Consider the following 25,302-nt stretch of genomic DNA (forward strand, 5'->3'; position numbering starts at 1 on the left):
CTGGGTGCTCTAGTTCATTGAACAATTTATAGAGTTTTATGTTATTTTACAGAATTGTCTATGTTTTTGAATCGAAAATGGAAGATGAGCTTCGAAAGGAATAAAGGTAACATTACTACTTCAAAGAATTACAAAAGGAGTTGGATATATATATGCATGACTTATATAACTGTCAATCATACCCTATTGGAAGCCACACCTAACAGAAAAGCCAGTGAAAGAAGCGTCATCTTATCCTAGAAGGAATCGTCTATGTGTTCCTTATGTCTTTGTAGAGTACCCGTTGCACCAGTTACATTGGCAAGTCATTTGGTTATTGCTAACTGACCAAACCTACTCCACAAGAAATAAGCTGGGTTATTTCCTATAAACTGAACGTAGCTATAGCAGAGAGATTGTCACCACATCCTTCAATCACCTTGCTTGTCAATTTTTTTGCAATTATTATCTAAGCAGGTTAGGAAAAAATTATCACCCTCATCAGGTACTTAAAAATGTAAAGCAAAATATACTTGATGGAAAATGGCATGAGTTTACATCAGACAATTGTGATGATAAAATAGGATACTCTGTCAGTGGACTGATGTCATTCGATGTAGACATGTGTATAGATGCTAAGTTGGTAGTAAAGTGCTGCTTACGAGACATCTCTGCTTCTTGATACCTGAATCTGCAAATGTTGGACACGGTACCCTACAGAAACCAACAGCTTCTTGGCACAAGACGTTAAGTTTCATGGGTCGAGATGTTGATGAAATTGTACACACAGTACCTGAATTTAAACTTTAGGAGCTCAGTATATATATTAACCACTTTCCTCCTCCAGGGATGAATTTCCTGTCTTCATTCATGGGGAGGTTTCAAAATCTGGACTGTGATTATGGGGCAAATGACAGATCCATCTAAGGAGCTTTTTGCATCTGCTTTATTTCACCAGGGAGGGAAGGGGTTGATATGAATGGGAGAGCAGATCAAATAGGCAGGAAAATGATCGGCACTGCAACTAATTGAACCACTTCCGCTAAGTGACATAAAAATATTCTAATATTAAGGATTATTTTACAACTCTATGGAAGTATGCAGTAATGCATCTCGCATTTGTTTTGTCTTGATGACAAAATGCACTCTGAGTCACAAGAGCCTGCCTTGTGTTAGTTATAAACAAAAATATATATATATATATATTTATGTAACTACTATGTGCTTTAAAGAAAATTACTGTATGATTCAGCAGGGTTCTTTCCTTCTTTTTATCGCCAGGGATGTGCTGCCTTGAATGGCTTCTTAGATTGGAATCGACAATGAAATGGGCCTTTCGGACTGAAACGGCAAAAAGTAAAAAGCGGAAACAAAAACCCTATGTGTTTAGAACCCTTTAACATTTTTGCTTCAAAAACGATTAAGGAACTCTTCGTATTGTTTCCTTTTGTTTCCTTCAGCCAAGAGCAACTGTGGCTTCATAGGACTTCACAGTGGGCGGTGGAGGCAATACTTCTTAAAACAAATCAGATGTTTTAACTCTGAGGCAGGGGAACCAGAAGCCTCCTTTGCCTCTCCCCCCTTTCTCACACTTAGCTAAAAGGCTGCGATTCTGTCACTGCTCATAGAGTGGGCAACCAGAACAAGGAAGACGGAGGCGGAGTCCGAACCTCCAGGACAGGTAAAAGATTCATCCTGTAAAGTGATGAACTTGTTGGAACAGGTGGGTCTAGACCAGAAAAACAAAACCCTTTAGCCACGTCTGGTGAAAAGACAGAAAAACCTCTTATTTTGTGTTTGTTTTTGCTCCTGCATCAGCTCCTTTTCTCAGCAAACTGAAATATTCATTATTGCTCTTTTGAGTGAATGGGTTCAGGCTGTGGAACACAGTTATCAGAGAAGAATATTTGAACGAAGGTGTAGATCCCTCGTGAACTAAAGCTTTATTATTTTTTGTCTTGATCCCTTTGCAACCCTGCACCTTAAGCCAACAGCATTGTAATCTTGTCATATTTCTGATAAGTCCACAGGAGATGTCATTCCACTAGGGAATTCTATGTTCAGTGGTAATTGGTATCCTCTATAAGTTTTAGGGTTTTTTTTTTTTTAACCCTTCCTGGGCTTAGCTTGTCCAGAAATCTCATCTCCTTCTGACTACAGCAGCTTAGGGCTTGTGTGTGTGTGTGTGTGTGTGTGTGTGTGTGTGTGTGTGTGTGTTTAAGGTATAGGCAAATTTTTAGTCTTAACACCTGTAAGCCAGCACTGGTGCTGTTCTGTCCTAGAAATTTTAGCACTGCTCTGATACAATAAAACCTTCTTTCTCTCCAACTGGTTCAACCTCAGCATAGGCAGGATGGCCAGAACCTCTTCGAAACTTCATTGCAGGCCATCTGCTTGGGCGTCTCTGAAACAGGAAATGTAAAATAGTGAACACCAGGGCGATGGTCATATCATAAGAAAAATATATTTGCCAAATATTTTAGATGAACTTCTGATTTAAATTTAGTAACATATTAAATGATCTCATTACTGCCACGGTTGGCATTATACATGCTCAAAGCACTCTCCATTATGGCAGTACCAGAGCCTCCCAGGTGACAGTCCCTTGGCCATACCTCCCCCCATAGGACTGAGAGCTTCTCAAAGGCATGGTTTATGCCTTGTGCATATTTATGTCTAAAAGACTCCATAAGTGTCCAAATATAACTAAGCAAAAGTGAACGGTCATAAAAAACAAGTCTTCTTAATGTATAGCCACTGACACTTTCTCTTCTCTAGAAGTTAATAATGATATCACTTCATTTCACTTATTAATTCACTCAAAAACTTAAGGCCATAAAATTCTACACAGTTCTTAGAAGTGTGCGTCAAATTTGGTGCTAGACTTCCTAGCAAAAAAAAACCTCCCCCCCAAAACAAAACAAAACAAAAAATAAAAGATCGATCACATTAATATTAAGCTAAGACTTCCCATAGATGACTTTTGTGTTTGAAAATTAACAGATGTCGTGCCCTGAAAACTGAATCCAACATCAGAGGGCGCAGACAATCTCAAACCTCTGTAAATAATTGCACATGTAGACACTGGTCCTAAAATACAGGTTATTTGTATTGATACTTCTCCCCAGCACTAGGTCCATCAAATAAACCTTCTGTGATTTACAAATAGAGGTGCTAAAATGAATTATTAAGTTCCAGCAGCAGAAGACACTAAAAGGCATTTCGCGGCCACAGTGACACTAGAAACTATTACTCCATTTATCAGAGTGCTTGCAATTTTGGAGTAAATAAAACGATAAATATTAAAGGAAGTTTATTTCTATCTAAAGCATTTCAATGGGAAAAATGTTAAATATCAGTGTAGATATACAGGCATTTAGCAGCTTTCTAGATTTGCCAATTACATCCCACTGTCATGATTAATGGCTGTAAAAGAGTTTTCACATCAGGTAGGAATGACTATTAGCTCTATCTTCTGGAAAAATACCAATCACGGTCATTGCATCCTGCCTACTAATAATATTATGTACTGTCTATATAACATTATGTGGTCAGAATGCTTTATATTTATTAGCTGATTAAGTCCCATGATGTAAGTGAAACTGAATGATCTTTACTTTCCAAGAGAAGAAGGTAAACCTGAGAGGGCTAAAGAGCAAAATAGTGTGTCTTTGTTGGAACTAAAAATCATCATCAATGGAAATATACTAATCGTTCCTAGGGAGATGGACCCTGTAATTTATGGTCACTCCTGGTTGCGGGAAAATGCCAATAGGCTCACTCTTTAAAACCCCCACTCTGGTTTCAGTTACTTCACAACTGGGCTTCCTAGGGCACAGCTGCCCTGTCTGTCTCTGAGTGAAACAGCAGCACTAAGTCTGTTCTGAAGTCCCACCTTCCAAGGCCCACCTGGCCGGTGGGTCCAGCAGGCAAGTACAGCCCTGTGAAGCAGCACAAATTTACAACTCAGCACATAAAGACACTGTGCTACAGGTGACCATTAAAAAGGAGTGCGGATGATCATCAGGAAGACAACAGACAGCAGGTGCTAGCGAGGATGTGATGGAACGGGAGGGAATCCTTAGACACTGTAGGTGCGAGTGTAGAGTAGTCCAACCACTAGGGAAAACAATAGGGAAGTCCCTCAAAAAGTTAAAAATAGATGATCCAGCAATTCCACTTCTGGTATATACCCAAAGGAAATGAAAACAGGAGTTTGAAGAGATAAATGCACTCCCATGTTTATTGCAGCATTATTCACAATAGCCAAGATATGGAAACAACCTGAATGTCCATCAGTGGATGAATGGATAAAGAAGAGGTGGTATATAGAGTGGGATATACACAGTGGGATATTATCCTGCCATGAGAAAGGAGGACATCCTGTCACCTGTGACAACATGGATGGACCTTGAGCACATTATGCTAAGCGAGACAAGTCAGAGAAAGACAAGTACTGTATGATATCACTTATGTGTGGAATCTAAAAAAGTCAAACCTAAAAGAGTAACAAAAAGTAAAACAGTGGTTACCAGGCAATGGGGGGTGAGGAGATTAGACTGATGGTATTTAAGGGTATACGCTTGTAATGGGTATTAAATAATATTGTACTATAGGTACGTAATGCAATAAATGTCATTACAACAGCAACCATATTACAATATACAAATGTATCAAAGTAACATGCTGTATGCCTTAAGTTTACACAACTTCAAATTTATCCAATAAAAAAAATAAAAAGGAGCACCATTAATGAGAATGTTGATGATGATGCTTGTGAAAGTTATATTTTATTAAGCTCTTAACCGTATTTCATGCAGTTAGTAGGTAATTTACATACACTATCTCATTTAATGTGTACAACTCAATCATTTACCTTTCGCACAAACCTAGAAAGCTAGCAAATGGCAGGTCCAAGATTTAAAATGAGATCTGTCTACGTCCAAAGTTAATTCTCCCCGCTGTAGAAATTAGTTCTTAAAATTCAGTAGTTCATGTATAACCTATCTGAAATTTGTGAACATGGCTCTATTTTTATTTCAGTCTTAAACTATAACATTACCAACAACTTCAGGATTCTGTTAATAAGTCAGAATGACTAAGTTAATAATTCTCTTAGGTGAAAAGTTTGAAGGATTACTGATAATGTTTATCATGTTCTTTGTGAACTCATCACAGAGGTTCTCAAAATTGAAAGTACAAAAGTATTGGACAATGGAGCTTCCTCTGTTAACACAGCACAGACTTATTTTCTGAATTAACTGCATATCCTTAAAGAAAATTTCTTTTGATTTACCACTACTCATTGTAGAAAAAAATATACCCCAACAAGATTTAAAATCACTAGAGATCCTACCACCCACACATAATTTGGTTCAACTATCAGTGTACATCACTTGTATGCATTTCTAGAAACATTAAATCATTGCAAATACTGTTTTATGGACTCCTTTATTTCCAATGAAGAGCACAAAAAATTTATGAACTATCCCTCTACAAAATTATTTTAAGTGTCTGTAGAGCAAACTACTTATAACTCAATAAGATTTATACAGTCAATTTGATTTTGAGATTTTTTTTTCCAGATTTTTTGATAAAATAAATAATGTTACAGTGAATACTTTTGCTGCTAACCTGATGGGAATAAAATTATTGGGCCAAAGAGAATGCACAAATTATTTACTAAAAACGCCTGAAATGTCTAACATGGTGCTAGATGCCATGTTGAAGGAAATATGACCAAAGAAAGGTATGAAACATGGTTTCCACATGGGAGATAAAAACCGTTTCAGGGGAAAGGGATACATTGCGGTAAGACTTAATAAAGGGCTCAAATAAGCATTCTAAAGATGAACAAGATAGAATAAGTATAATCCAACTACAAAATTATTCAAGACTCCTATTTTATTTGTGCAAAACTGAAAATTTTATATTTACTCCTAGAGTTTTTGACCAGATGAAAATAGAGGGTATTTCCCATAATAATATGTTAAAATTTACAATGAAATCTAATAGATGCCATGCAGCTGGGGTTTTAAACATTTGGTCCGATTTTACATTCTTTTACAATTCCTTGATATCTCAATTCTAGCCCTAAAAATACCAAACAGAGTAATAAATTTACCAAAATTCTGCTTCCTTTCTAGAATGCTTTCACATATCACAAATCAATTATATGATCTAAAATAAATCACTTGATTTCTCTGGGCCTGCGTTTCCTTATCTGCAAAATGATATCTGAGGATTTGTCCTCTAAAACTGTAGGATCCTTATGCTTGCTTCCCTGAGATAACGGACTTGAACACTGGAGAGAAAAAGTATTTAAAAACTCCTCTGGGTCGTGGTTCTCCTGACCATTGTCCCTCCTGCCTTCCTGCACTAACTTTTAGGATCCCTAAATTTAAAGGAAATCTATGTAAATTAGTCCTAACTGAAGTCGTTTTCCTAGGTCAATCTGTAAGTGTTCAGAGATTTCCTTATATAAATGAAAAAAGGGGGCAGTTCTGTGACTTCCGCAGAATGACTGAATGTTTACTTCTCATAGAACAATCTTTAAGGTTGGTGCTATGAGACATCTATCCGATGGACAAAGAATGGGCATCATGTCTGGCTCTGCCATGAAGTATGACAGACAGGTCACAACCCAGCATTTAATACTTTTTTTCTTGAGGCTGAGACATGTCCAAATCTGTGTTCTTTTTAGAATGGCTAATTCAAATTGTTACAGAAACTGATGGACGGGGGGGGGGGCACAGGGTCACGTGCTAACAGAGCAGGATCTATGCTGAAAATGGAAAAATTCGAACCAGACTGTAATGTTAATTCATTACAGAGATTCAGGGTGTCATGCCTTAAAACAGGACTGGGTGTAATGCATGGGTGATCTCTAATTTCATTTCTGAGAATTATTTATGCGATTAATCAAATTCAGAAGTAAATGTTCACACTGATATGTTGGCACTGGGGTGGGCCGTGAAAGCAGGTATTCCCCCTAATTACTCCTTCAGAACTATTAATTGAACAGTCATCCAGATCTGTCTCAATGGTCTGTGGCAAGATAATTAGCTGAAATATCCACAAACAAACCTGCAGGGTACCCTCCGTTAGTAGAGTAAACAAAACTGCAGCTGGAGACCTGTCTTCAAGCTCGGAGAGCAAAGCGGATAGTGCTTTTTATGGGTTAGATGAACCCTTGAAAGGCCGTTACTAGGCGTGAGTGTGAAAGACAAGGGGTTAATTTTGAAATTCAAGGCCCAGCTAGAAGACACCTGTGGTGCCTGATGGCATTTGACAAGCAGTTGTTCTGAAATTTCTAGTATTTCTTCAGTAAACAGTAGGAAGTGGAAAGAGGCTGGGATCCTGAGGCACGGACAGCATCTCGGTCCTGTCACTTCCCAGCACAAGAATCAGGCACAGTCCCATGTTTTGTTACTTAGCTTCCCCATTTGGAAAATGAAAAGAACTGGATGATTGTTTTCTCAAGATTTTCTTTTCTTTTTTAATTAAAAAAAAAAAAAATTAAGCCATAGACCCTTTGTTCCAATGAAATTTTACCTGGAAGCCCAAACAGGATCACTCAGAGTATAGGTCTCTCTTCATTGCGATGGAGAAAACCCTGCTCACACACTCCCTGAGCCCTGGGGGTGCCTATGGATCCTATACCTTCTAGAACATGTTTTTGGAAACTAGAGACTGAAATCTGCATTTCTCACACTTGCATACAAATCACACGGGATCTTGTTAAAATGCAGATTCTGATTCAGCAGGTCTGGGGAGAGGCCCGGGACTCTGTGTTTCTAACAAGGTCCCAGGTGATGCTGATGCCACTGGTCAGTTGGAACTGCAAGGGAAATGCTTCTCTACAGTCTCTGCAATCAGGAGCATTCTTTAAAAGTGGGGGGAAGAAAAAATACTGAACTTTAACTTTCCTTGAGTCTCCAGTGGATCTTCGTGGAAATTGATGTGTTCATACAACTGGGTCAACCTTTCCATATTTAGCTTTGATCACTTTTGACTGTCCAGAGGAAGGGAATCTTTTCTCTTTTTCATACTTCTAAGTACAAATTATTCTCTAATCTCCTTATTTTGTGTTGAATATTATTTCAACACAGGTGACTTTCAGTTATAAATCTGGGTTGCCAGATTTAGCCAGATTTAGCAAATAAATCTACAGGACAACAGTTAAATTTGAATGGTAGATAAACAATGAGTAATTTTTTAAAACTATACTTCCTGGGACATATTTATGCTAAAAAATTACTCATTGTTTATTTGAAATTAAAATTTATCTAAGTGTCATGTATTTGATTTGGCAAACCTATCCATAGGAAAACACAATATAATGGCTCTGGGTCCTGGCCAAACTTGCAATCTAATTAAAATAAATGACTCCTGTTTATGGCTGTGTCTCTTTGCTTCATGAACTGTAGGTCACTTTTTTCTTAAAAAGAGTAACTCAAATGGATTTGTCTATCTTTTGGTGTGGCCAAGAATTCTAAGCAATAATTCTTGTGTGAAGCAAAGTCTGGGTGTGGTTTTTTTTTTTTAATTTTTATTGGAGTATAGTTGATTTCCAATGTTGTGTTAGTTTCAAGTGCACAGCAAAGTGAGTCAGTTATACATACACATATATCCACTTTTTTGGATTCTTTTCCCATATCAGTCATTACAGAGTATTGAGTAGAGTTCCCTGTGCTATACAGCAGGTCCTTATAAGTTACCTATTTTATATATACTAGTGTTTATATGTCAATCCCAATCTTCCAATTTATCCCTTCCCCCTACCTTACACCCTGGTAACCGTAAGTTTGTTCTCTACATCTGTAACTCTATTTCTGTTTTTTTTTTACACATTCTCTACTCATCCTATTTTGGTTGCTTCTCCTCATGCAGAAGTTGTTTTACTGTCCTGCAGCTGCCTCTCTTCCAACCTCAAATTACGACTTGCCAGTGGTCTGTTGCCTTCATTCTAGAACTGTGCAGTGGATAATCCTGAAGGATTAGTTAATACAACCATAGTTAATACATATGCCCAAGATGAAAACTGTCCCAAAGCGTGTGAAGAACAGCTATTTACTGGGAATAACAAAATCATCATATTACTCACATAATTTTCCAAAAGCAAAAGTATTCTTAAAGGGGGAGGGACAGATCGGGAGTTTGGGATTGATATGTACACACTGCTATACTGAAAACAGATAACCAACAAGGATCTACTGTATAGCACAGGGAACTCTGCTCGGTATTCTGTAATAACCTAAACAGGAAAAGAATTTGAAAAAGAATAGATATGTGTATAGGTATAACTGAATTACCCTGTTGTACAACTGAAACTAATACAACATTGTTAATCAACTCTACTTCAATATAAAATAAAAATTAAAAAATAAAATGAAATTAAGTGATTCTCTGTTGGCTCCTAAATTACGTACAAATTCTTTAATATGGGAAGAAAGATCTTTCAATCACACAGCTCAAACACTTAATGTCCATTTTTTTTTTAATAGCCCAGTGGATTTCAGACATGACTAAAAATAACATTACTTGGGGAGATTAAAACAAAAGTATTGAAGTCAAAGCCCACCTTGGCCAACTGATTTAGAATCTCTCGCTGGGGCCCAGGCAGGTGGATTTTGTAAGAAAAGTTCTTTGGGTCAGTCAGATGCACAGTGAGGGTTGAGAGCCGCTTTCCATGTCTACATCCCATGCCTTCCTACTCTGAGCCTTCACCTGTGGTTCTCCCCTAAACTGGAATGCCACCTACTTCATCATTTTTACTTATACAAACACTATCCATTTCACATTATTTCCGAGAAAGATTTCTGGATTCCTACCTACAGATTAGAAGTTACTTTTCATTCTCCTGTGTTGTCTCAGACATTTCCTGATATTTTAGCTACATCTCTTGTCACATTTTAGCACACATGGTGGTTGTTTATGTGGTTGCATACATGTACTATATGTATCTGTCCTTGGAGTCAAAGTCATATCTGTTCAACTGTGAAATAGCTGTGGCAGTGGTGTACTGAAGATATTTGACATCTGGAGTAGATCCTTTTTGTAACATCTGCCTCCTCTGCAAGACAACATTATTTTCAGTCATAATCAGAAAGGGAAATGAATAATAATAATGGCCAGAAAAGCAGCAGACACTGAAAACCTTCCTGTTTTGAACTTCATAGACATAATCACACCAGCAAAAAACATTACAAATAAAAAACAAAACAAATATTACTGTACAAAAAGGGAAGATGCAATGACAATGTGTTTTTGAAAAAAGGGGTAAAAGATGAGGGAATATTGCCGAATGAGTGAGGACCAGATTCAGAGAACGATTTGCACTTTGCAATAATAGAATTGAAGTAACCCAAGTTCTTTGTCTTTGTCTTTACAACCATAGTGCCATCGTTCTTTCTTTTGAATCTACTGTTTTAACACAGATGCGTGTAGTACTCTGTGGGTTGGAGACCCGTTGATCCTGAACACGTACAAGGAACTCCAGATGGAGTCATGATTCAAAAGAATTCATTTATTCTCTAAATGAATGCATGTAGCTGAGCCGGCTGTGAGGCGCCAGGCGTGTAGCTGGGAGTTCTCTGAATTAAGTTTCGCGTAGAAGACAATATTCATCAAAGGAAAGGTAAGAAAACTGTGCTCAGTTGACGTTTACATATATGCTATGTTAGTAAAGCTCAACAGTGACTGAATCAACTCTTTAGACCTTAGATCAGCAAAAGTTTTTAACACAATTTAGAATTTCAGGTACACAGTGATAATAAAAATCTCACCTTTTTTAGTCAGTTCTATTGTAATTATACCATTCTCTATAGACAATGCGCCCCCTCATGACCTGCACCTGGGGCAGATTGCTCTCAAAGCCCTGCCCTTGGTTCCGCATTGATCTACCATGTCTAGCAAAGTGTGATGCACAAGGAGATTCACGAGTGTTCGTATAGACTTGCATAGATTTTCTACAGTTTATGCCCCGTGAGAGACTCAGCACACAGAGACTTTCTTCCTCTTTTGACGTCAACCCATTATTGGGCATTTTGTTGCCCCAAATAAGAATGACTGGTTAATAGTGACTATTAGCGCATTCATGTGGATATAACTGCATTCAGTCAGCCAATAAAATTTCTATTTAAGCACCTATATGTAAAACACAACACTAAACTTAAGGCATTTAAAGTATATTAAGGGAAAACAAGGCATTTGCATACAAAAGCTTGAATACACTTGAAGCTAAAAACGCAGACCAGGGATCTGATTACTCAGTATATGGTCAAGTATGTGCTGAAAGTATTTAAAAGTAAATTTTATGAGTTTGGAGGAAAGAGGTCTTCTTTTGGATTTGAGTCATCAGAGATGGTTTCATGAGAAGATTGAACATGAATATAGAGGACAGAATGAAACTCTCAGTGCAGACTGCAGGCTGCTTGCCACTGGCTTTTTGCGCTTTGTTTTTCCCCTCTACTTTATCCCCTCCAGCAACTTTAATAACTTCAACATTCTCTTCTTCAGGATTCCTCCTCAGTCGTTTTGAAAATATCCACTTTTATCTCTTCTATATTGCTCATTCTATCTTATCTCAAAACAGCCACCTCCGAGGCCTGGCCATCTCATGGCACTGCACTACCTCTAATTCCTTTAAATTAAGTTCTCTCACCCTTATCTTAAATCCTCATCTCCTACACTTTCCTATTCCAGACCCTAAGCTGTCACAACTACTGCAGAAAAAAGTTAACGTATTCACGTTAACCCAGCCCCAAAGAATTGAGGCAGGAGATAGATGGGCCCCAGGCTGAGCAAATGGAGTTCGTCCCCTTTGGACAGAAACTCAATAATAGCAGGAAAATTGGAGAGGCTGAGCCCTGCCCAGATAAAAGACAAGAGACCACATATTTCTCATTCTTGAAGTCAAGGAGACCTTCCCGACTAGAAAGCTCCTTGGAGGTCAAAAGGGGAGTAATGTCAATTTACCCATAGGCCTCTTTGCTGGAATCCATCTTGGCTAAGAGATGCACGTGCACACATGGGAGAATCCTGAGATATACCAAATACGGACTCAGAACCAGGCAAATCAAAGTGATTGGCCAAAGGAAACCTGGAAGAAATGCTCCATATAAGTGATTCAAACTACCACGAGAGCACGACTCTCTCTCTGAGTACCCCCCACGTGTCTATCCACATGTACTCTTTTCCTCCTAATAAAACACTTTACTTGTTTCACTACATTCCGTCCTTGTGGGAATTCTTTTCTGCAAAGCCAAAGGGCCAGGGCCTTGTCACTGACCACTAGTCTAGTGGCTAGGATTCGGTATCTCACCGCCGCGACCCGACCTCAATCACTGGCCAGGAACTGAAACCCTGCTTCAAGCAGCTGCGGGCTGAGGCCACCTGAGATCAGAATCTCACTCTTTCAATTGGGAACTCAGTGATTCATTCACTCTTCTCTTGTTAAATCCTCATGATACACCCAGACTCCATCCAATCCCAATCCGTGCTGTCCTCTCTCAATCTCGTATTTCATCACCCATTTTTACTGAGAAGATGAAGCCATTAAGGTGCTAACACTTTCCCCTCTCTCTTCACTAAAGCCTTCATATCTACTCATCCTTTCTTCTTACCTGAAATAAAAAGAGTCTTCCTCCTTGCATAGTTAATTGCATTTCCTACTCAATCCTGTCTCTGCTTCATCCTTCCCTCCTTCCCAAGCACCTTAAAAAAAAAAATCCGTTCATGTTTTTCTTTACCTTATGCCTATACTCAACATCAGAAAACCAAAAAACCACCTTTACTTGATGTTTTTTTGTAGCCTCATTACTAAATCTCTCTTGAATGTCTGACTGAATCCACTGCCTTCACATTACACCACCAATTTTACCCCCTTAAATCTGATGTCTGCTCCTTACCTTGAAACTGCGTCCTCACGGGTGACAAATAATCTCTTTGTCAAGTTAGTACCTTTTTTCCCTTCTAATTCTTTGGTGTCTCTAGAGCCCTTTAAACTGCTGCCTACTCTTCATTTTTGATACTTTCCCTTTTACTGGTTCTCTGTGACGGTATATTTTCTTGCATCTTGGGTTTTTTTCTTTTGTTATGCCTTTCTTTTTTTTTCTTTTACCTTTTACACTTGTCTCCTTCCCTGGTTTATGAATGCTAAATGTTAACATGTCCTAAGGGAGCCACGAGCTCTCTGATCTCTCTTCCCCGTAGCATTCTTTATTCTCTTGGGGTTCAATTCTCACTATTGTAACTTGCACATTTTCTCACTCGACTGCTTTATCTTAATCCATTCCTTTTCTTCAGTTCCTTTTTTTTTTTTTTTTTTTGTGGTACGCGGGCCTCTCACCGTCGCGGCCTCTCTCATTGTGGAGCACAGGCTCCAGCCACGCAGGCTCAGCGGCCATGGCTCACGGGCTCAGCCGCTCCGCGGCACATGGGATCTTCCCGGACCGGGGCACGAACCCATGTCCCCTGCAACGGCAGGTGGACTCTCAACCGCTGCGCCACCAGGGAAGCCCTTCAGTTGCTTTTTTGAAGAGGCACAATTGTGATTTGACCATCAGCTCAAACAAAACATGCTTAAAATCCACCACCATCACTTTCTTTCCTAAACTAACTTTGTCCTCTGATGTTTCTAATTCTGTGGCTAGAAAATTTAATTTCCCCGTGTCTCAGCTTTCGTACTTTGGAATTATCTTTACTTCTTTCTCTTCACCCCACACATTCGAATCAAAGAATCAGGATACTCTCCCCACCTTTACCACAAATTAGCTATAGGAGTTTTGGAATTGCTTAATTTCTTGGACTCTCAGTTACTTTCTCTGTAAAACAGGGATATAACAAATGCCTACATTTACAGACCTCATTGAGAATCAAAGATAATTAATTGAAAGCACTTTCAGTCACAAAGCTTTAAGCAAATGAAAATGGCTAAATTCTATCTTCTGCCCTCACATGGCTCTTGAAGCAGCCCTATTCCATTCCTCCTATTAATACCCTAATTCAGCTCGCAGCTCTCATCTCACACATGAACTACCGAGAGGGCCTTCTAGCTCTCCTCTGTAGGTCTTTTCTCTCTTCTCCAGCTGTCTCCAGCCCCCTTCCCCAACACCGTTTTCAACTTCTACTCCTTTATTACATCACTGATGCTCACTGCCCACAGAAGGAAGCCCAGGTTTTGTAGTTAGTTCTTCAAAGCCTGTCACATGTAACCTCCAGCCACATTAAAGCTACTCCCAGTACTTGTCTGTAGATACCAATATATAGTTGAATAAATCAATCCATCTTGCCCCTTCTTGATTTAATGCTTTTGTAAAATCATAACATACCCCTCTTCCGTGTGAATGGCATCTCCCCTTCCTCTTTGCTTAGGCACAGCCTGGCACTCTTTTGAGACTCTGCTCAAATACTGCCTCTTTAATGAAATTCCCCCTGATTAATCTCCCTCTCTTTCCTAAGAATTTTGCAGTGCTTGCCTGAACTATTCAGCATGGAACATACCGTTGATGTTCCTTGTATTATTATCAAATTCCTATGTGGCTATTTGGTCTTTAAAGTTTTTATGTTCTATGATTCCACCTATAAAATAAGCTGGCAAATATGATTATATACAGGGTGACCATATGACGTTGTCCAAATTAGGACACTCTGAGAGCGAATGGGAGAACAACTTATATCAGACAACAGACATAAACTGGGTTATATGTTTCCCCTAGTTGCAACTCTGCGATATTAAGAACATTTACCAGATTGCATTTCACAAATAGGAGTTTCAGTTTTGATGGATTTTCCATGATATGAGCTGAGAAGATTCTAGGCTTATTTGGTATTAGCTTATAATATTATGTTGATAATGCATTTGGCAGCATCTTTTGATTTTTTGAACCACACTGCCATGAGTGGCTGTCGTCTACTAAAATAGAGTAATAATTTGCTATTAGACAGGCAATTTACGCTGTGGAAAAGTAATTTGCCGTTGAGTGTGAAAACAGGCCAGGTCACTGGTGCCCAGTGACTTGGTTAAAAGACAAGATAATGCTGCCCTGCTCATAAATGTTCTAATAAAAGTCAAATGTGAGTTAGTGTTGATCTGTACAACAATAGGACTGGCTGTGGTCCCGAAGAGGCTGTTCTCATAAAGTAACTTGTATCTGGAGCATCACTGTGCTTCTCAGTGAGGTGAAAGAAAAGTGGCAAGTTAAACTCTAATCAGCCGTGACCTTAGGAATGGCAGATGATGAGTTATTTCCTGCCCTAAAGGGATTGCATGCTTTAATCTACATTTAATCACAAGACTAGGAAACAACCCAATTGAATGGTTTATGCCACTAAATCCAAGGCTGGACACTATTCATGTGACGATTTAGTGTAATGCTTATCAATCAAGCCAGGACAAAAATAGATCTGTAATATTCGACTGGTATTTCAGGACGTGTTTAATTTGTATATGCTTAAATAAAATTAAAAGGTTTAGAAAAATTGTAAAAGGCAGATAGCAAACTTTTTACCTATTTAAGGTATCATAGAAAAATAGATATGCATAATGGTATATCTCTTTTAAATCTGAGAAACTCGATCTATTTATTTTGGAATTTTGGATACACACTATCTCTTTTCAAGTCAATTGAGAAATTGAAATAAAAAATAATGATGATCCTACCCATAAAAAATTGAATCACTGTGTTGTACCACTGAAATTAATATAATGCTGTATATCAATTATACTTCAATAAAAATATCAAAAGGGGAACAATATAGCATTAGTATGGCAGAAAAATAAATGTTAAGGAATATCTGCTGTACAAGATCAATTGAAGGAATATTACAGATGCATTCATAACTGTTTTCATACAATGTTATAACTGACTAATATCAATGTTTAATCGTTCCTTACTTAGAGCCTCCAATGATGTTCATTACCCTCCTTTACAAAGATTCATGTAACTTCCACAAAAGCTTAGCTGAAAGTGCAAGACATCCTGTGATAAAGAAGTAATGATAACCATTGGAATGATACTATGTGAGCCAGGTTACAGTCCTGGAAGTAACTGCAACGTTCACAGCATTTTTAAAATGAAAGAAAGAAATAAAAAAATCAAGATGTCTGAGATAGACCAACTAGAACCTATAAAAATGACTCTCTTTATTGCACAATCAATGGTATTATATCCAGGGGTTGAGAAAATGGTTTGTGAATTATTTAGATCACTCTAAATCACTTTTTCCCTTCCTTTTTATCATTTGGGTAACTCACCAACATTCGCATAAGAAAGGAGGGTAGGTATGGGAAATAAATGAACCTCTCCAATACAAGGGAGGAATGGGAAAAAGATGAATACCTCCAATAAAATTTGGTATTTATATAATTTTTGGCTAAGACTAATGACCATCTTTTAAAAAAATAGTGCTTTTAACACTATGCTGATGAAGGCAGTTGGGAGTCAGCAAATTTGGTTTGAATGCCTGGTTGGATTACACGAGAGGTTAAGGAATTGACCAAAAGTCACAAACTTAATAAATTAAAAGCTAGAATTTATGCAAGGTCTGTCTTCTTTGCATTGCACTCTTTCTACTGCATTTAACTGGTTCCTGCTCTGTTACTGTCAAGCACTAAGGCCTCAGGCAAATCACTTCCCATCTCATGGGAGGTTATCCACATTCTCATGTAGAAAATGAAAAACGACAAACACTGGTACTCTACTTACTGTGAGCCTACAACCTTCTGTTAGCCTTATATCTGATAAATGTGTGCCAGTAATTTTTAAAAGGGCAATATTTTAAAATCAACATTAGTTTTATGCATTTAAAACATATGGTGAGAGGGCTTCCCTGGTGGCGCAGTGGTTGGGAGTCTGCCTGCCGTTGCAAGGGACATGGGGTCGTGCCCTGGTCTGGGAGGATCCCACATGCCGCGGAGCGGCTGGGCCCGTGGGCCATGGCCACTGAGCCTCCGCGTCCGGAGCTTGTGCTCCGCAGCGGGAGAGGCCACAACAGTGAGAGGCCCGCGTACAGCAAAAAAAAATAAAAATAAAAATAAATAAATAAATAAAACATACGGTGAATGACTCAACTAAAGTATACCGGTAAGATTTACATTCAAAATATCTTACTACATCATCTTAAAACATCAGTGCTGCAAATTCAAGAGTTATTTATATTTCCAAGTATACAAATGTTTATTCAGGGAAATGAAGTCTAATTTCTCTTTAGGTGAGACATGTAATGCAAAAGTTGTGAACCACTGCATTTGATTTTTTCCTTATATTTCCTGCTGTCGTCAACTTTCTATCATTTCATGATTCTGTTTATTGAAATTCTACTTGGATTATTTTAGATGAGACTATCTATTCAGCAAATATTTATAAGTATTGTGCTTGTCTGGGGATAAAAACAATGAATGAGACAGATGTGCTGTCCCCTGGAGCTACTATATGGTTATTAAAGTTCACTCAGAAGTAAAATAAAAAATACAATGAGGGAAGTCTTTCTGATTTTGTTTTAAAGACAGTCCCTTGAAAGAACTGATCAGTCAGTTCCACCTATTAACCAGAGTTAATAGAAAATAATTTCAAATCTCATAACCTCTGGTTACTTATTTGTCCCACTGAAATATCATAAATCATTTCATTAAAAAAATAGATATATACTCACTTTTTCCAATTACACTATATATATTCTGCTAAATAGATTTTACAGTTGGTAAATAAAAATTTAAGTCCAAAAACATAATCGTTTAGTTTTTTAAAATATATTTTACTCTTCCTCTTCTGTACTCCTGTAATTTTTATAGACAATATATGTCTTGTATAACTTTATGTTCTTATAGTTTATTTCTCCAATAATTTCATTTCTTTTACATTTGGATTTGTCACTATCAATATATTCATCACCTTGGTTTTCTTTTGACTTGAATTTGTTCAACATTGTCAGTGGTTTTTAGTCCATCTGGTTCCTTTTTTATATACTTCTCTTTCTAAACAAATTCTAATGCAATTATGTTGTTTGTCAAAACATACCCAGCCCAATGATTTCCCCTGACATTTCATTATCTTAATGAATTTATTAAGTGGCTTTACATCCACTAGATGGTAACTATTTTCTCTATTAATAATCCTTCTTTTAATTTTTTCAATGGCTTAATAAATTGAAGTTTATTTCTTGTTCACATAATAATCCAAGACAAGTGTTCCTATAGGCAGGCAACTTCCTTCCATGCATGGATCAGGCTTTTTTCAACTTGGCTTCTCCAGTCTCTTGGACTGTGTATCCAGTTGATGGAAGAGGACGGAAGGTGTGTACAAGACACATCCAATTCTGAAAGCCTTGACTTAAAAGTGGCACACACCACTTACTGTTAGTGATCAGTAGTCATATGGCCACATTCAGATGCAAGAGAACCTGGGAAATGTAATCTTAAGTTGCATAATTACTCACCAGTCACAAATCTCTACTATGGAACTGGGAACACAAATTATGCTGGACAGTTAGCCATCTGTGTTATTCAAATTTACCTCTTTTTAATGGCTTATATGAGGCCCAGAGATTTACAAATATAAAACAATACAGTATATGCCAGATCAAAAGCAATAATAAATGATATATTACTACTTGTAACATTATTATTTTAACACCCAGTGAATGGGAGATTAGAATGTGCATATATAAATTATGCACATTATCATGAATATAATGTATAATTATTATATAAATTAAAACATGCATGTATGAATTAGCAGCTGCATTTGCTTTTTAAATTAAAGTATACTTGACATATAATATTCGTTGTAAAATTAGCAATTGCATTAAAAAATATAAATGGAGGGCCTCCCTGGTGGCGCAGTGGTTGAGAGTCCGCCTGCCGATGCGGGGGATACGGGTTCGTGCCCCGGTCCGGGAGGATCCCACGTGCCGCGGAGCGGCTGGGCCCGTGAGCCATGGGCGCTGAGCTTGCGCATCCGGCAACGGGAAAGGCCACGACAGTGAGAGGCCCACATATCGCAAATGTTACATATGTGTATATATATGTGTGTGTGTATATATATATATATATATATATATATATATAAATGGAGTAACATATAGAAAAAATATTGTGAACATTTTCTAAACAATTCCAAAATGTTTGCTGTCAGGTAAAGGAAGATGAAACATGAGATACGTATTCCAGCAATAGCCACCTTCAAATGTACCAAGGACAGTCATATGGGGAAAGTGTACAGAAGTTTCTGAGTGGTGCCAACTGAGTTCACAAGTTCTTGTTTGATATCTCTTTTGTCATTTTGTTTATTTGAAGCTCTTCTCTAATAGATTTCTCAGGAAAAGCTCATGAAAACAACATTGCCAGACTCTTGTATGTTAATAATAGTTTACTATGCCCTTTATACTTGAAAATTAGTTTTGCTGGATATAAAAAACCTTGGCTTACATTCCTTTCCTTTAATATTGTTACCCCATTTTCCTATGGCTTAAAAAATTGCTGTCAAAAAGTTGATAATTATCTAATTCATATTCCCTTAAAAGTCAGGTGTTCCATTTGTCTAAGTGCACAAAGGATTTTCTTTCTTTCTTTAAAAAAATCATCCTGTGATTTTAGTAAAATAAATTTTAATGTTAACCAATTGGTTTTGGTTTTGGTCAATAATCTCAGGTACACACTGTCTTCTTTCAATATTTAGATTTTTTTTTTAAGTTGCAGGAACTTTGTAAAAAAACCATAGTTTATTTAATTTTTACATCTTGTGTTTACTTATTTATTGCTTTGGTTTTCTTCTTTAGGGATTCCTATTATCCACATGTTGGGTGTTTGCAAATCTTCAATATTTGTCATTATCTCTCAAATCGTTTTTATCTCCTTCTTTAGTTCTTTTCAATTTTAAACTTTTCTTTCTTTTAACCTTTTATTTCTCCTAGGTCACAAAAATTGTGTTTATTTGCTCTTCTCTTATTCTAGTTTTTTCCTCATTTCCAAAATGATTTTTTTCTTTTATTTCCGACTTTTTCTTTTATTTCTAATTCTCAAGGATGTTCACCACATTTTTTAGTTTATATAATGTCAATTTGAGTTGTTCTTTAATGTTATACATCATTTTCTTAATGCTTTTTAGCTAGTTTTGAAATAGTACTTTAGTTTTCAGTAGATTTTTAAAGGCATGTCTTTCTGATATGCTTTCACTGACTGTAGGGATATATTGGGTTGGCCAAAAAGTTCACTGGGATTTTTCCGAACATCCTATGGAAAAACCTGGACGAACTTTTTGGCCAACCCCATAATTCTGCTCTTTCTTCTCTTTAAATTGTAGTATCTTTGCAGGGATTTCACCTCCATATTTTTCTTCTGCTTATTTTTATTCACATTTGGTTTCTCTGAACTTTCAGAAAGAGGACTGGCTGAAGTAACATCAATAGTTTCAGAGTTCTCTCTTCTGTGGTTCTTCAATTGTATTAAAAACATATGATGGCTTGATATTTCCTAACTCTGTTTCCCTGCATAACCTCCCCTGACCCCTGCTTTTAAAATTTCTGCTGTCTCTATCCTACTCAATTCTGAATCCACTCCCAGGGTTTTGTCCTAGTGTGGGCACTGTCATGGAAGATGGCCCTGGCAGGTCAATTTTGAGAATTCTTCAAACCAAACCACTCTAGCTCCTTCAGAAATTTATACATAGGGCCCATGCACTCACCTGCAACTGGGGTTAGCACTTGCCCTTCCCATTTCTTGCTGCTGTTCTCACATTAGCCTGCTGTATTTTCTAGTCAATGCCTATTGGCTATTTTGTGGTTCTCCTGTTTTCATGCCTGTTGGACACCTTGTTGCTACCCTTTGCTTTCTTGCACACAGATATGGACAACATTCAGGTCCTGTGGATATCGGTGGCTTGTTATTATCTGCTGTATTTGAGGGTTCATATTTATATTTTGGACTTAAGTTGTCAGCTGGTTTTGTTGTAAATGCTGCCCACAAGTTTTTGACTTTGATATCCAGTTGTTCTTTCTGTTTTTATCTGGATATTTTGGAAGCAAAACATTTATGCTGCTACCACCACTAGCAACTTCCTAGAAACTTCCATGAGTGCTATCTTTTGATATATAAAGGACTTGTTTTTTTCATTTACTGTTAAATCACATCATTTATTACTATAAAGTCTTTCACAAAATTGATTTGAATGAAAATATCACTGAGAATATTTTAGTCTTATACCTACTTTTCATTGACAAATAAATAAAACAGGCAATTGTTCTATGTGCTGAGGTAAATGAATGACTGAATATGTATATATATTCATATATATTAGGCTCATAAATGCAGGAAGGCAAGGCAGATATTTATCTGTCTCTTTACTACTTAGAGGTCAATAAGAGAAAATGATATATTTTCTTAAGTGGAGATTCATGGAGGGAAGATAACTAAGTAGCTGCGCTCTCCTCTTACCTCCTCCTGATCAAGATTGGGGACCTACACTCTGTTCTACGGCAGGGAAACAGATTTGCACCTGCCTGGAATGTGACTCAGCTGCATCATTTACTGCACATGGGAGTTTCAATGTGAATGAAATCTGTATTTTCTATAGTTAAGAGAAGGGTGAGAGTAAAAAAAGTACTTTGCCCATTAGCAGTGATTATAATATGAAGATGTTAAGGATCACAGATTGAAATAAAGTAGGAATGGGAAAAATGCCAACTTAAATTTCAGAAAAAATTTTTGAATGAGAATATTAAAAAATTCCCTAAGGCTTCTTTGCAGTGTGAGGGAAGGAAACAGAGTAGCAGAAGTGATTTCAAGTGGCTGGAGCTTACATGTTATACCAAAAGCACTCAGAATAGTTTAAATCTTAAGAGAAAGGGAGAAAAAGATGGAGATAGAAAGAAAACCACAAACGAGTTTATTTCTAAGTGCAAAGTGCCAAGTATGCTTTGCTTCTCCTACCTATTTAAAGAAATCATACATACTTACTTGTCAACCTCACCTCTTAGTAAAACTTAAGAAATTCATTTGCTGAGAGAACCATGGGAGAAAGCAAAATAGCACTTTGTATCTCTGGCTCTATGTTACTTTATTCTATTTCAAGTAACCCTTACTAGGAAAGATTTATTTAAGGCACTTTGTACCAGTTGTTACTTTCCTGATAAATTCCTTTGTTTTCATGCAGACCTTTAACTAAAGACAAACTGGAGCTTTGCTTGTCCTGCAGCAACATGAACATGAAATCTACCAACTTCCTTAAAAGGTGAAGAGTTGGTGGGTCCCCTCCACCTCAGAGTATTACCTCACAACTAACTATACTCTCTGGATAGGAGAACTATAGTCTTCCTTGTAGTCTTGTTGTGTGGGCATGAGTTTCACTTTTTCACTTTGGGTTATGAAAAATTAAGATGTCTTCAAAAACTGGGAGATTGTGTGAGCAAACACACAATCATGCTTTCTAGTTTACTTTGCCATTTTTGTATTTTTCTGAAACATATAGGACTTTATGGGTGGAGGGTGCACCAGAATATTCAAGACTTACAGGGATAGAACAGACCTTAAATTCATTCGAGTGCATATATAATGCTTAAATACACTCTGTGAAGTCCTGAATAAGGGGCCTTCTTGAATGCTTAAGGACCTCTGGTGATGAAAAGCTCATCACCCCAGAGCCTCTGAGTACCATCTCTGGGTACCTCTGATTATTAGAAAGTCTATATTTAGCTCATATTCGTATCTTCATAGCTTCTCCCCAGAGACCCTCATGACCATCCTTGAGATCCATCCAGAAGAAGTTAGACACCTTGTTCATGGGATAGCCTATCAACAGTGGTGGGAGCTACCATGCTCTTCCTTCTAGACTTTTCTCAGCTAGAACTTCTCCTTTCATTCATATTCCAGGCATGAGTCAGAAGCTCGTAATAATCATTTTCCTCTAAACACATTTAAGGTTGGGTACGTTCCTCCACTGTAGGGGTAGGTACACTTATCACTTTTGGTGACATGCCTTCCTACTCTTCATGAAACATGTGATACATTTTAAAATTGACAGCCCTATATGATAAATTACAAAATTTGAGATTGCTTTTCACTAAAATTCAATGTTTTTTATCCTCACACTACATCAAATTTTCTCCACATTAAACTTGTACATATTCAAGATGCAAAGCCCGATTACCAGATACTGAATCACAGATATTTCAAGGTCAATGTCAAGGAAAACTTAAAAGACTAAGATATGTGACATAAATTCAGACAGAAAACAAAAAGACCCTGATACACAATTAAAAGGAGATTATCCCTTACTACAATCCTAGAACTTTACATTGCACTGAGATTTAGAATAATTATCATAAATCTATTTTCCTTTTATAGAAAAAAAAGTTTTCTCCTTTTAACAGAACAAATATCATTTCTCCTTTTGAAGTTTTTGCCAAGGATAACACTGGTCCCAGAGTCAGTGTTCACAAAAAAGTTTTTTTTGGAACAGATGAATGGCTTTCTCATTAAAATATAAATATTGTACTTAGCTGAAAGTAGAAACAGAACTAATAATTCTGACTCTGTATTCCCTTACTATATGATGTAAGAAAAGTTGTTTTAATTTTGAATTGAAAATTATTTTGTTTATATTAAGACAGCATCACCTCAAGAAAATAGAGCAAAATAATCTTAATCCACTTGCAAATTAAAAGTACTTTTGCCTAATCATTTCTAATGGAATTACAAAGAGTATGATTACTTCTATCATTTGAAATACATTTCTTTATATTTCTGTTCTCTAGATTCTGAATTTTGAATCTTCTAAACTCAAATTTTAAAATTTCAATTTTCTTACCATCACAAATAATTCTAGTATTTATTTATAAACCAAAGCATGTCATGATAATCAAATTATTTAGTTTAGTTGTTTTGTATTTCTGTCAGAAAAAATTATACTATGTGGAATTGGTGGAAAAATAATCTATAATTGAATAAATTTATTATTATTGCAATGCAATAATTATTGCTAAAATTAAAGTTTCCATTATCTATCTCCACAAATAGACAGACTTGAGTATTTATTTTAACAAAAAAGTTACCAAAATCACAAGGAAGAAATTACTCAACAGTTGGTACTATAAGTAGAGCAGTCTTCTTTTTAAAGAGACTACAGAAAGAAAAGACTGGAATACCTAAAACTTATATCATATACTTAAAATGACATAATTCAGGTTTACAGACGCCCCAGTGGACTGTAGCTCTGCGGGTTTTTATTTATTTATTCATTTGATTCTTCCATCTCTTAAGGGCTTCCCTGTGGAGATTTTATATACATGTATAAAATATACATATTATACACATATAAACATACATAAAACACACATATATAAATATGCATGATATAAATATAATAGGAATATATATAAAATTTATTTCATGGCTTTATGCACTATGAAAAATAATAAGTTAAGGAATGGTAATTAAGAAGCAATTAGAGCAGAGAGCTCAGTGGAATATTAAATAGTTTATTCACTATTTTTAATAATTCTCCCTGATGAAGGGAAGAAAATATTTTAGTTTTAGGAATTTAACTTAAAACGTGGTATGCAGAAGAGTAACTTAAAGACGACACCTATAAAAGAAATCTTATTTTGGTAACTGTGTAAATAAGGGAATCACCATAAACTTGAACTGATGTCTCAAAAACATTCAATGATGCACATGAATAAGATGCTAGCCTCTTAGAACAGATACACAAAGAGTGTCTTTAAAAATATGCAAACCATTTTCACCTTTTTTCCCCTATATATTGCTAGATTTCTGGAAATCTGCCATCTAATAAAACAGCTTCTTTAACGAGGGTGTCAAACCATCTCAGCTAGGTTTTGCCTAAACTTCCCTTCTTCATAGCAGTTCACCGAAAGTGAATGCCAGCTTTTGCCTCCTCTAAGAAATAGAAATAAATATTTTGTTTCAATGAATCATTTTTTTCTTGAGTTTTCTTTAAGACTGAAATAAGACTAAGGAATGCCTTAAGGGAAAACTCAGTTATGAAAAAAACCTGTGACTTCAAGATAAAAGGATCCTTTGGTCTCTGAAACGAATTCTCTGTCTATGGCGCAGGCCGCCAACGGGCCATGTCTTCCTGCCTCCCAAGTGCTGCTCATTAGGCAGCTGCAAAGCCAGACGCCAGACTTTGAGCAAACACTTTTCCTCCCCAGCACCAGCCTCTGAGTCCTTGCCTGGCTCCTTTCCTCTGGCTTCTTTCCTGGCACCACTACTGACTGCCAGGAAAAGTTGAGGGCCACAGCTGCCCGTCTTCCTTTAATCATATTCTCCATGGGTCCTTGTTGTCCCCAAATACTTCTTGGGGT

At 37.0% G+C, this 25,302-nt stretch overlaps 1 protein-coding gene across 3 annotated transcripts in view; it reads right to left on the reverse strand.

The window, feature by feature from the left end:
- Positions 1 to 911: 911 nt before the first annotated feature.
- Positions 912 to 25,302, reverse strand: part of PLXDC2 (plexin domain containing 2) — a 413,295-nt gene continuing 388,904 nt past the window's right edge. Inside the window, exon 14 of one of the 3 annotated variants that reach the window (XM_007447295.1) lies at positions 912 to 2,383. In XM_007447295.1, the coding sequence (XP_007447357.1) occupies positions 2,267 to 2,383 (117 nt within the window). In that variant the 3' untranslated portion in view covers positions 912 to 2,266. The remainder of the gene's footprint in view (positions 2,384 to 25,302) is intronic. The other 2 variants (XM_007447296.1, XM_007447297.1) reach the window with 2 other exon arrangements.

This window comes from Lipotes vexillifer, unplaced genomic scaffold (assembly GCF_000442215.2).
Source record: "Lipotes vexillifer unplaced genomic scaffold, Lipotes_vexillifer_v1.1 scaffold297, whole genome shotgun sequence".
NCBI classification, from domain to species: domain Eukaryota; kingdom Metazoa; phylum Chordata; class Mammalia; order Artiodactyla; family Lipotidae; genus Lipotes; species Lipotes vexillifer.